The sequence below is a fragment of the Anopheles funestus genome, chromosome 2RL, assembly GCF_943734845.2.
Source record: "Anopheles funestus chromosome 2RL, idAnoFuneDA-416_04, whole genome shotgun sequence".
NCBI classification, from domain to species: domain Eukaryota; kingdom Metazoa; phylum Arthropoda; class Insecta; order Diptera; family Culicidae; genus Anopheles; species Anopheles funestus.
Window position 1 is genome coordinate 84,753,601 of NC_064598.1, and position 12,335 is coordinate 84,765,935.

The window sequence follows — 12,335 nt, forward strand, 5'->3', positions numbered from 1 at the left end:
CAGGGTATGGAACTTGGTTCCTCGAATAACTTCTAACATAGACATCTGAGAGCATGGCCGTCCAAGAAGAAAATGTAGCCATTGGTGCCATCTATCGACCACAAGGTGAAGATTGGCGATCCGTTGAATACCGACCGAGTTATAGGCAAAACTTGGAGCAAAAATGAGCCTAGGTGATAGGCAATTTTATAGATTTTTTTGTTATTTTATTACAATTTTTCAATCTTTTTCATTTTAAAGCATTATTTGAGTGAAAAGAAACTTATTTGAACCAATTGGCATTAAAATAAATCAATTTAATTTTTTTTCCAAATTTTCTCAAAAAAATGGCAAGGGGTACCCCTTGTGAAATTTTCGAGTTGAAAATTTTTTTAAATTTTTTTTCTGATTTTTTATTCTTTTTTTAACTTAAAGCATTATTTGAGTGAAAAGAAGCTTATTGCAACAAATTCGCATTCAAATATATCACATTCTTAAATTTTGCTACATTGCTCAAAAATGAGGACAATTTTACATTTTCTCAAACAGGGTATGGAACTTGGTTCCTCGTATAACTTCTGGCACAGACATCTGAGGGCATGGCCGTCCAAGAAGAAAATGTAGCCATTGGTGCCATCTATCGACCACAGGTTAAAGATTGGCGATCCGTTGGATACCGACCGAGTTATAGGCAAAACTTGGAGCAAAATTGAGCCTAGGTGATAGGCAATTTTATAGATTTTTTTGTTATTTTATTACAATTTTTCAATCTTTTTCATTTTAAAGCATTATTTGAGTGAAAAGAAACTTAGTTGAACCAATTGGCATTAAAATAAATCAATTTAATTTTTTTTCCAAATTTTCTCAAAAAAATGGCAAGGGGTACCCCTTGTGAAATTTTCGAGTTGAAAATTTTTTTAAATTTTTTTCTGATTTTTTATTCTTTTTCTAACTTAAAGCATTATTTGAGTGAAAAGAAGCTCATTGCAACAAATTCGCATTCAAATATATCACATTCATAAATTTTGCTACATTGCTCAAAAATGAGGAAAATTTTACATTTTCTCAAACAGGGTATGGAACTTGGTTCCTCGAATAACTTCTGACACAGACATCTGAGGGCATGGCCGTCCAAGAAGAAAATGTAGCCATTAGTGCCATCTATCGACCACAGGTTGAAGATTGGCGATCCGTTGGATATCGACAGAGTTATAGGCAAAACTTGGTGCAAAAATGAGGAAAATTTTACATTTTCTCAAACAGGGTATGGAACTTGGTTCCTCGTATAACTTCTGGCACAGACATCTGAGGGCATGGTCGTCCAAGAAGAAAATGTAGCCATTGGTGCCATCTATCGACCACAGGTTAAAGATTGGCGATCCGTTGGATATCGACAGAGTTATAGGCAAAACTTGGTGCAAAAATGAGAACAATTTTACATTTTCTCAAACAGGGTATGGAACTTGGTTCCTCGAATAACTTCTGACACAGACATCTGAGAGCATGGCCGTCCAAGAAGAAAATGTAGCCATTGGTGCCATCTATCGACCACAAGGTGAATATTGGCGATCCGTTGAATACCGACCGAGTTATAGGCAAAATTTGGTGCAAATATGAGCCTAGGTGATAGGCAATTTTATAGATTTTTTTGTTATTTTATTACAATTTTTCAATCTTTTTCATTTTAAAGCATTATTTGAGTGAAAAGAAACTTATTTGAACCAATTGGCATTAAAATAAATCAATTTAAATTTTTTTCCAAATTTTCTCAAAAAAATGGCAAGGGGTACCCCTTATGAAATTTTCGAGTTGAAAATTTTTTTAAAATTTTTTTCTGATTTTTTATTCTTTTTCTAACTTAAAGCATTATTTGAGTGAAAAGAAGCTTATTGCAACAAATTCGCATTCAAATATATCACATTCATAAATTTTGCTACATTGCTCAAAAATGAGGAAAATTTTACATTTTCTCAAACAGGGTATGGAACTTGGTTCCTCGAATAACTTCTGACACAGACATCTGAGGGCATGGCCGTCCAAGAAGAAAATGTAGCCATTGGTGCCATCTATCGACCACAGGTTAAAGATTGGCGATCCGTTGGATATCGACAGAGTTATAGGCAAAACTTGGTGCAAAATTGAGCCTAGGTGATAGGCAATTTTATAGATTTTTTTGTTATTTTATTACAATTTTTCAATCTTTTTCATTTTAAAGCATTATTTGAGTGAAAAGAAACTTAGTTGAACCAATTGGCATTAAAATAAATCAATTTAATTTTTTTTCCAAATTTTCTCAAAAAAATGGCAAGGGGTACCCCTTGTGAAATTTTCGAGTTGAAAATTTTTTTAAATTTTTTTCTGATTTTTTATTCTTTTTCTAACTTAAAGCATTATTTGAGTGAAAAGAAGCTTATTGCAACAAATTCGCATTCAAATATATCACATTCATAAATTTTGCTACATTGCTCAAAAATGAGGAAAATTTTACATTTTCTCAAACAGGGTATGGAACTTGGTTCCTCGAATAACTTCTGACACAGACATCTGAGGGCATGGCCGTCCAAGAAGAAAATGTAGCCATTAGTGCCATCTATCGACCACAGGTTGAAGATTGGCGATCCGTTGGATATCGACAGAGTTATAGGCAAAACTTGGTGCAAAAATGAGGAAAATTTTACATTTTCTCAAACAGGGTATGGAACTTGGTTCCTCGTATAACTTCTGGCACAGACATCTGAGGGCATGGCCGTCCAAGAAGAAAATGTAGCCATTGGTGCCATCTATCGACCACAGGTTAAAGATTGGCGATCCGTTGGATATCGACAGAGTTATAGGCAAAACTTGGTGCAAAAATGAGAACAATTTTACATTTTCTCAAACAGGGTATGGAACTTGGTTCCTCGAATAACTTCTGACACAGACATCTGAGAGCATGGCCGTCCAAGAAGAAAATGTAGCCATTGGTGCCATCTATCGACCACAAGGTGAATATTGGCGATCCGTTGAATACCGACCGAGTTATAGGCAAAATTTGGTGCAAAAATAAGCCTAGGTGATAGGCAATTTTATAGATTTTTTTGTTATTTTATTACAATTTTTCAATCTTTTTCATTTTAAAGCATTATTTGAGTGAAAAGAAACTTATTTGAACCAATTGGCATTAAAATAAATCAATTTAAATTTTTTTCCAAATTTTCTCAAAAAAATGGCAAGGGGTACCCCTTATGAAATTTTCGAGTTGAAAATTTTTTTAAAATTTTTTTCTGATTTTTTATTCTTTTTCTAACTTAAAGCATTATTTGAGTGAAAAGAAGCTTATTGCAACAAATTCGCATTCAAATATATCACATTCATAAATTTTGCTACATTGCTCAAAAATGAGGAAAATTTTACATTTTCTCAAACAGGGTATGGAACTTGGTTCCTCGAATAACTTCTGACACAGACATCTGAGGGCATGGCCGTCCAAGAAGAAAATGTAGCCATTGGTGCCATCTATCGACCACAGGTTAAAGATTGGCGATCCGTTGGATATCGACAGAGTTATAGGCAAAACTTGGTGCAAAAATGAGGAAAATTTTACATTTTCTCAAACAGGGTATGGAACTTGGTTCCTCGAATAACTTCTGACACAGACATCTGAGGGCATGGCCGTCCAAGAAGAAAATGTAGCCATTGGTGCCATCTATCGACCACAGGTAAAAGATTGGCGATCCGTCGGATATCGACAGAGTTATAGGCAAAACTTGGTGCAAAAATGAGGAAAATTTTACATTTTCTCAAACAGGGTATGGAACTTGGTTCCTCGAATAACTTCTGACACAGACATCTGAGAGCATGGCCGTCCAAGAAGAAAATGTAGCCATTGGTGCCATCTATCGACCACAAGGTGAAGATTGGCGATCCGTTGAATACCGACCGAGTTATAGGCAAAACTTGGAGCAAATATGAGCCTAGGTGATAGGCAATTTTATAGATTTTTTTGTTATTTTACTACAATTTTTCAATCTTTTTCAATTTAAAACAGTATTTGAGTGAAAAGAAACTTATTTGAACCAATTGGCATTAAAATAAATCAATTTAATTTTTTTTTCCAAATTTTCTCAAAAAAATGGCAAGGGGTACCCCTTATGAAATTTTCGAGTTGAAAATTTTTTTAAAATTTTTTTCTGATTTTTTATTCTTTTTCTAACTTAAAGCATTATTTGAGTGAAAAGAAGCTTATTGCAACAAATTCGCATTCAAATATATCACATTCATAAATTTTGCTACATTGCTCAAAAATGAGGAAAATTTTACATTTTCTCAAACAGGGTATGGAACTTGGTTCCTCGAATAACTTCTGACACAGACATCTGAGGGCATGGCCGTCCAAGAAGAAAATGTAGCCATTGGTGCCATCTATCGACCACAGGTTGAAGATTGGCGATCCGTTGGATATCGACAGAGTTATAGGCAAAACTTGGTGCAAAAATGAGGATAATTTTACATTTTCTCAAACAGGGTATGGAACTTGGTTCCTCGAATAACTTCTGACACAGACATCTGAGAGCATGGCCGTCCAAGAAGAAAATGTAGCCATTGGTGCCATCTATCGACCACAAGGTGAATATTGGCGATCCGTTGAATACCGACCGAGTTATAGGCAAAACTTGGAGCAAAAATGAGCCTAGGTGATAGGCAATTTTATAGATTTTTTTGTTATTTTATTACAATTTTTCAATCTTTTTCATTTTAAAGCATTATTTGAGTGAAAAGAAACTTATTTGAACCAATTGGCATTAAAATAAATCAATTTAATTTTTTTTCCAAATTTTCTCAAAAAAATGGCAAGGGGTACCCCTTATGAAATTTTCGAGTTGAAAATTTTTTTAAAATTTTTTTCTGATTTTTTATTCTTTTTCTAACTTAAAGCATTATTTGAGTGAAAAGAAACTTATTGCAACAAATTCGCATTAAAATACATCAATTTATAAATTTTGCTAAATTTTCCCAAAAAACCTAATGCTATAGCCTTAGGAGCTTGGCAAATTTATAGACTTTTTTTGGGAAATGTTCACAAGATGAGATTAACAGCCATTCTTCTGATTTAAAAATAGTTTTTACATTCACTATAATTATGTACAACACGTACGTACTTTAAAAAATATATAGGCACTCGGTTTTTTAAACTTTACAATATTTAATGACACTCAACCGATCTAATTTTTGATTGTGTTTTTGTGTTGTGATTTGTATGTGTTTTCCAAAAAAAATCGAGCTATTCTGCCCGCATTCACAGAAAACTGTCATGGCGTCAAGCAGCCAAATCGCTTCGAATTGTGATTTTTCGCTGAAAATACACGTATAGCGACTTTTTGCATTTTTTTTAATGGAGTTTCGCAAAAAAAATCTGAATCGCGTTCGCAAACGCAAACGGGTTACACTTTGTTACGACAGGGAGGAGGTTAAAAAAACTTTATATTTTCGTTACGTAATAGTTTAATAATCCTCTACTTCTGTTTACGGGTCGGCCTGAACCCGCGGCATCCATGAATTCCGACTGATTTGCACCCGACTGCGGTTCGAGTCTCGAAATGAATCGACCCATCACTACTGTAAATGCGAGTATGAACAAGGATAAAGGCTACCACATGAAAAGTAAGTAAGTAGAATAACTGCACTTTTAATTATTTTTCGTTTGACTAATTATTCGTAAACAACGTTCGCATTGTCTGAATTGTTTCTCCAAATTATCGTCTTTCTAGAAATGCACATAATCGATCCGATCACTTTACACATTTCCATGCTATTGCCATGTGTTCTTCCAACATTTATTAGTTATAATTTGTTTTATCACTTAATTTCAATTTTCTCACTGTTATCTCTCATACCATGTGAATATAATTACGCTCAGCTAAACACACACTAAAACAGAAATGCACGTGTACCAAACGTACCAATAAAACCAGTGTCGATCCATTGCAACAAACAATTGTGTGATGTAACACCAGTTACAATGCAATTTTTCGTTCCTTCAACGTACATAAATGTAAGCAAAAAAAAAAAGATATAAAGGCGGATTTGGATGACAATTGATAGGCATTGTTATGAAACGGCGAACGATTCTAACTCGCTACCGCACATGCACGTGCGTTAAGCTCTGATTACAGATGTACCATTTTATTTCACCATTCGATACGATCGTTATAGCGTTGTGTAACGTCCCCCTCCGTATGGAGCGTTATTTGCGGAAATGCATATGCCACCTAATTATTGCGTCCCATTGCAGTGCAATAAATCAAAACGTCTCCCACCCTAGCACACGCCATACTACTACCCCCCAAAAAATGTATAGGAATGCTATTAAATTATCATCAGAAAGCTTCTATTTCAATTTTGCCACAGAATCGCTAACGTTAGGGGAGAAGAGTTTTCATTATAAATCGATTAATTGATCGAGGCAGCTCGTGTGGAAGTTCTGAGATGATCTAATGGTTAAGAAACGTGGTTTTTTAAATTGATTTTTTTCTTCACCCCACCCGGACATATGCGAACTATTCCTGTCTAGTTTTGCTTGTATTTTTTCCCCCTTCATTCACTCGATACGGTACCGTAACTAAAGTGGTATTTAAATTTTCATGATTTATTGCGACAGCTTTCCCTTTAAGTAGTGGGACTGCACAAAACAATGCAAATAAGCATTTAACTACTCGATCGTTCCTCTCTCACTGTCTGCAAATCCTTCTCCAGCTGAAACGCTTCGATCGATCCCTTTAAATGCATTATTTATCAATATCAACGTTTATTGCATGAATTTGCGATCGATCTAGTCCGGGGTGCTAATGAATGATTTATTCATTCACTTGCGATCGCCATCTTGTAAAGCTTAAACTGGGCGGTCCAACGAGCTAACGGAGAAGTCTGGTTTCTTGTTAGTAATTATTTGTTTTGCTTGTTTTTTCTGGCCCGTACTAAAGTGTGCTTGCGTGCGTCGTGTATCGATCGCAGGTGCCAAGCTGTCTGCGTTGACTGCCCACCAGTAAACATGGAAGTGGTTCATGATTAAGCACCGATTATGTTAAACGGAGCAACGCACACAAACCTTAACGACATGAACTAACGGCATCGGTACATGATTAATGATTGACCACTTCATTCACTGTGCGGTAAAGCGCATTGGCAGAGAGACAGACGCCCTCCCACAGCACTCTGCCGCGTGCAAACAAGGGCCCTGGATGGGGGGCTAGTCATTAGCATAAATAAATGCGACATCGTCACGACAGCTTAAATTTGCTACCGACGCGAGGGGTGCATCACAGTGCAGTACAAAAGAGGTGTTGATGTTTTGCTATTCTTCTTCATCACCGATCGATCGATCAAACGATGTTGAAGGTGTTGACAAAGTCTGATCGATGATGATGCTCTCGTCAAACGCAATGACTAAGAACAATCGAACTAAAGTTGATCGAATGTTTTTAAATGGTTAACGATGTTTCACGGGGCAAAACAAATACTGCAACGGGAAACAACCGAATGGGATTAATAATTGATTGCTGCAATCCATTAGCAAAAGTGGGCAAAACCGCACGATCACGAGTCAGGAAGCCCGGTCTAAACATTCCTTGTCACAGCATGTGTGCCTACGGATTGTGTTTCATAGCGCAAAAGTTGCCAACGGGATATGGCAAGGGCGGAATTTAAGATTTATGACCCAACTGACCTCGGGCTCGGTCTGGACCAGAGAGTATATCCATCTGAAGCACTGAACTCACGATCATTAGAGCCGGGTGTTTTTTTTTTTATCCAGCGCGTGTCATTAATGAATTGAGCCGTCATTCACAATTTAGATTTCCTCTCCATACAGCTTACAACGAATGCTCACTTCATTCATGAAGCGGTAGCAATATTTCTACGTCACTAAATAATGTTTACAGCGTGTTTTAATTCGGAACCCTCTAATTGGCCATTTTTTTGAGGTAATTTTCGATCGTAAATATATCTCCCTGTAACAAAAGACTTGCCCTACGCGATGGACTGCAAGCGACGAACCTTTATTGTTGGTTGTTGGTTGTTTATTTATTTGTTCGAATATCGTACGTACCTTTAAACAGTGGACAAAGCTGTCCAAGCGCACCGATCGGTCCGCGGCCCGTATACTGCCCGACCGCCAGCTCCATGAACAGCATGGGAATTCCACAGATGAGCAGAATGATGAAATAGGGCACCAGAAATACTCCTGAATAAATGAGCAGAAGAGTAATCAACATTTGTGTGGGGTTTTTTTTTAATAGCTTCACGTTCCGATGTGACTTACCTCCTCCACTTTTATAACACAGATACGGAAATCGCCACACGTTCCCCAGACCCACCGAGTATCCGATGCAGGCAAGCACGAACTGCATCTTGTTTGCCCAGTGTTGCTTGCGCGGTTTGAGATTATCAAGATCGGAATCATCCGACAAACCCCCATAGCTTTCATTTTCGTACGTTTCATCTGGTGGGCTACAAAAGAGAGAGAGAGAGAGAGAGATATTTCATTATTTACATATGTTTCTTTAAAGCATATCACAAAGCAAGCTCTTTAATTATTTCCTTAATGAAAGAACCATTATGGAAGCAAAAATTGTATTGAAAAAATGACAACGTTCTAGTTTATTTATTCATTCCATAGAGAATAAATATATTTAGCACTAGAATTCTAAACGTTAATGCTGAATGAAGTGAGTTAAAGCATTAGTAAACAACGCATAAATAGACAATATTTAATCAACAAACACAACCAGTTCGTACGACCATCAAAATATGCTGCCCGGTGCAAGGTGTCAAAAGATACCCTCTTATCACATAACCATAAACGGAAATAGTAACGTTATTACCTCTACCCCGCTTTGCCACTTCTTCATCTGCAAAAATCACTTCCCGAGGTATCGTAGCATAACATGCTTTAGTTTTGTTTGTTAGGCGCCCTGCTCTGTTGTTACAACTAATTATCATCGTTCGAAACTCACACGAGCGCCTACGAGGTTATGGAGCACTTCGAACCGAAATACGCGGTATAGATCCCTTTCCAAGAGCAAGGTATCGTCTATCATAAACATTCCATCGCTCGTTTGCATGTAAAGCAGAAGTGCTAATCGATCGAGATGGTATCGAAAACGAACGCATCACACGATCATTATCATGGTCATCAAGTATTGCTTCCAAATACGATGGTCTATTTTCGACGTGAGGCAAAGGATAGTACGTTATCTTTTTTCGGTATATTTGGTGCTTTTTCTTCTTTTGTTTAGAGAATTAGCAAACAAGTGGATCTCAGGTATGTAGGTGTAAGTTGAACGAATTAGATCTGACATAATAAAAGTGATTAATGTAAGTTTCCTCTTTTTCAATTTTCCATTTGCAGTAACCTTGAAAATTCAACGCTTCTCAGTAGGGAATCATAAATAACATGCACAGACAATAAGCATACTAAGCTTCAGCTCTTCATCAACCATATCTGGATGGATTGATGTTGATGGGTACGGAAATAAACGATCATCGTGACAGATGATCATGCGATCAAAATTGAGAGCGATCAGATGAACGGCGGACCCGGAATGGCAGGAAGTGGTTTGTGTAAGGTCGGCTCATGTGAAATGATATCCGTCCCAAGACGGTTCGAACGGTTGCGGTTTGTAGAGTGTAATGATGAAGGGCCACGTTTGGTACAACGAGCTAACGATCATGTTCGCGCGATTCTTTTTACATACAGTCGACGAATAACACTGCTTTTCGCTTTTTTTCATTATTTTAGTACTAAAACAAGTGAACCGGAGTGAGCGCTTAACGCTCATATAATATTTTAACACGAAAATTAAAAAAAAAACTCATTTTAAACTACTTTTTCGAGTCTTTTGCAAAACGAATTTCTTCTTTGATCACGTGATTTTTGTCATATGTCATTTTACGCGGTTCGTCGCTTAAACTTCATACCAATCTTTTTATTCATTTTTGAGCGATTGATCGTAACCGTTCATGGCCGCTTATTCCATATTCAACAACAACTTGTCACTTACTCTCCAATAAATCGTCGCGACATAACTGGGCTATTGGGATAGCTTGGTAAGGACGTCATTAGAGGCGTCCTATCCGTAGTACCCGGTATTCCATTCGGATGGATAGGGATCTTCAACGGATGAACGTTCGCCGTATCGATTCCATTAATAGTAGGCTCTTGTACACTCATTTTGTTTATGCGTTTGTGGTTATTCACTTATGCAACTCTACTGCACTACACCATATTCACCAATACAAATGCACCGGGTAATAAATGTCCAACACAATTAAAAATTGCTTCAAATTTAAGCTCACTTAATCCGCGAGATAATTGGAGTACGAACGAGCCCAATGGACACTAAACCACCGATACGGATGCTGCTAAAGCCCTTGATCCCTTCCGAATAGGATCAAGCAAAGCGATTCGTACCGGTTCACGTTCCGGATCGTACTGAGCGATCTAAGCTGGCCCGTGGCAACATGGCGCTAGGTACTGTCTTGGGGCTTTTCTGTCAACTTGACAAAAGCCATAAGCAGATCTACGTCATATCAGACCAGGTGATAATCGTCTGTGGCAACATCGCGGCCCTGCACGGGTGGAGAAAAAGATAATCCGAATATTATGCGAGAGTACGGTATGATAAGTAAAAATACACGTGGAATGCTATATTTTTATAGATGCTGCAAGGATAGTCGTAGTTTTTGAATCAGCCAATTCCGAGGCGAATTTCTAGTAAGGAGTTTGATCAGTTTTAATTCATCTTCTTTTTTGGTCATGTTATTAAAATTTACATCGATTTTTTTCATATTTTTCATCAGTAGGAAATTATAGCAGTTCAAAAGTGTATAAAACATTACAAAAATCTAGAATTATTTTCATTCCGTAAGCAACCGGAATCACTGTTATTCGCCCTTGCTCACATGGCAATACGTTATCGCACTATATCCGATATTTATCATTCCACCGGACACTTTAATCGTCGGCAACACAAACTCCTTTCGTTCCAGCGAGGCAAAAATCGGAGACACCAACAGCCAGACGCCTGGGATGAAAAGGGAAACGAATCACGGCGGCAACGTCAAGTACACGTTTGCGCACAAGACACGCTAATGGGTGAGATAGTTTATGACGATGGTTAAATATTTGTACACCAAATTCACGGCCTTCCCCCGGAGCGACCGGTGGTTGAGATGGTTCGTGTGCCTTTTACTGGAGCATCAGACACAGTACCATTATTGGCCTCTGTATTGCACCGACACACACACACACACACGAAAATATATGCGTGAAGATAAAGAGTTTAGTGTTTTATTCCCGGGGAAAGGTCTATTTGAATTAATAGCACACATAATAAGGATGTTTGCCGGGAGAGTTTAATAGTGTGGTAGCAGCAGTATTGCAGGCAATTATGTGGTTAAATCGTGTTTGTATAATTGATTGTCTTTCCTGTTCTAGGTTGGAATGCCAAAAGAAGCGTTTGAAAACAGAAGAAATACAAATGGTTTGGAACTCTTAAAATACGTTTGTTTGCTCCTCAAATATATCATAAATATGTAATTTCTAATAGACTGATATAAATGAATGTTATCATTAGATTTTTAAATGTTTCGTTACTTCAATAAATTTTCTCTGAACATTTCATATATTCCATGTTCTTGAAATATTATAGTTATTTCCCCCAATTGTCCAATTCATCAATTCTTCGAGAAATTAATTAAAAAATAAAGAATTACTTTTAAAAATTCCAGAAAATAATAGAAGTCTATCTACCACGCTTATGTATACTAGCAGAATGAAGAGACAATAGACTAAAATGGTAAAATTTGAAGGTTATTATACAAATGATATTGTCTATCAGAATCAAAATTCCTTTATAGGGAAAAAAAAGTCACCCGAATAGCTTTGTAAACCTATTTCCAAAATGTAATATTATTCGCACACTTTTACCCTATCAACAACATTCGCAATGGAAGTGGCTTGCAAATCAACCGGCTTTCCAGCTAAACGTTCCCATACCTCTGGCGAGGAACACGAGCTAATCGAACGAAATTCTACTACTGCCATCCCCCAATGATAACAATTTCCTCAATTGAAAGCCGTCGTTTACTGGCTGGAATGGATTAGAACCATCCAGCCCCGGCACCGGGCGATCCACACGACTACCTCGAAACGCACCGAAATCCCTGCAATTCAAAAGAATGCTTCAGCCGGTGCCAATTTAATCCGCACAATTTACCGTCCGAGCGTAGAATTGACCTCATTCCGTACGCGCATGACGGTCCACTTTCCTAAGCCACTGCCATCAATCCCCACGAACACGCGGCCGGGTGACATCCGT

General features: G+C 37.5%; 1 protein-coding gene across 8 annotated transcripts in view; it reads right to left on the reverse strand.

The window, feature by feature from the left end:
• The window catches only part of LOC125764468 (sodium- and chloride-dependent GABA transporter ine), a 31,603-nt gene that overhangs the window by 11,312 nt on the left and 7,956 nt on the right, over positions 1-12,335 (reverse strand). For 7 of the 8 annotated variants that reach the window (XM_049428765.1, XM_049428760.1, XM_049428764.1 and 4 more), the window contains exons 4-5: positions 8,276-8,463; positions 8,063-8,197 (exon numbers count right to left, since the gene is read on the reverse strand). In XM_049428765.1, the coding sequence (XP_049284722.1) occupies positions 8,063-8,197; positions 8,276-8,463 (323 nt within the window). Of the gene's footprint in view, positions 1-8,062; positions 8,198-8,275; positions 8,464-10,016; positions 10,460-12,335 lie in introns of those variants that run through there. The other variant, XM_049428768.1, reaches the window with a different exon arrangement.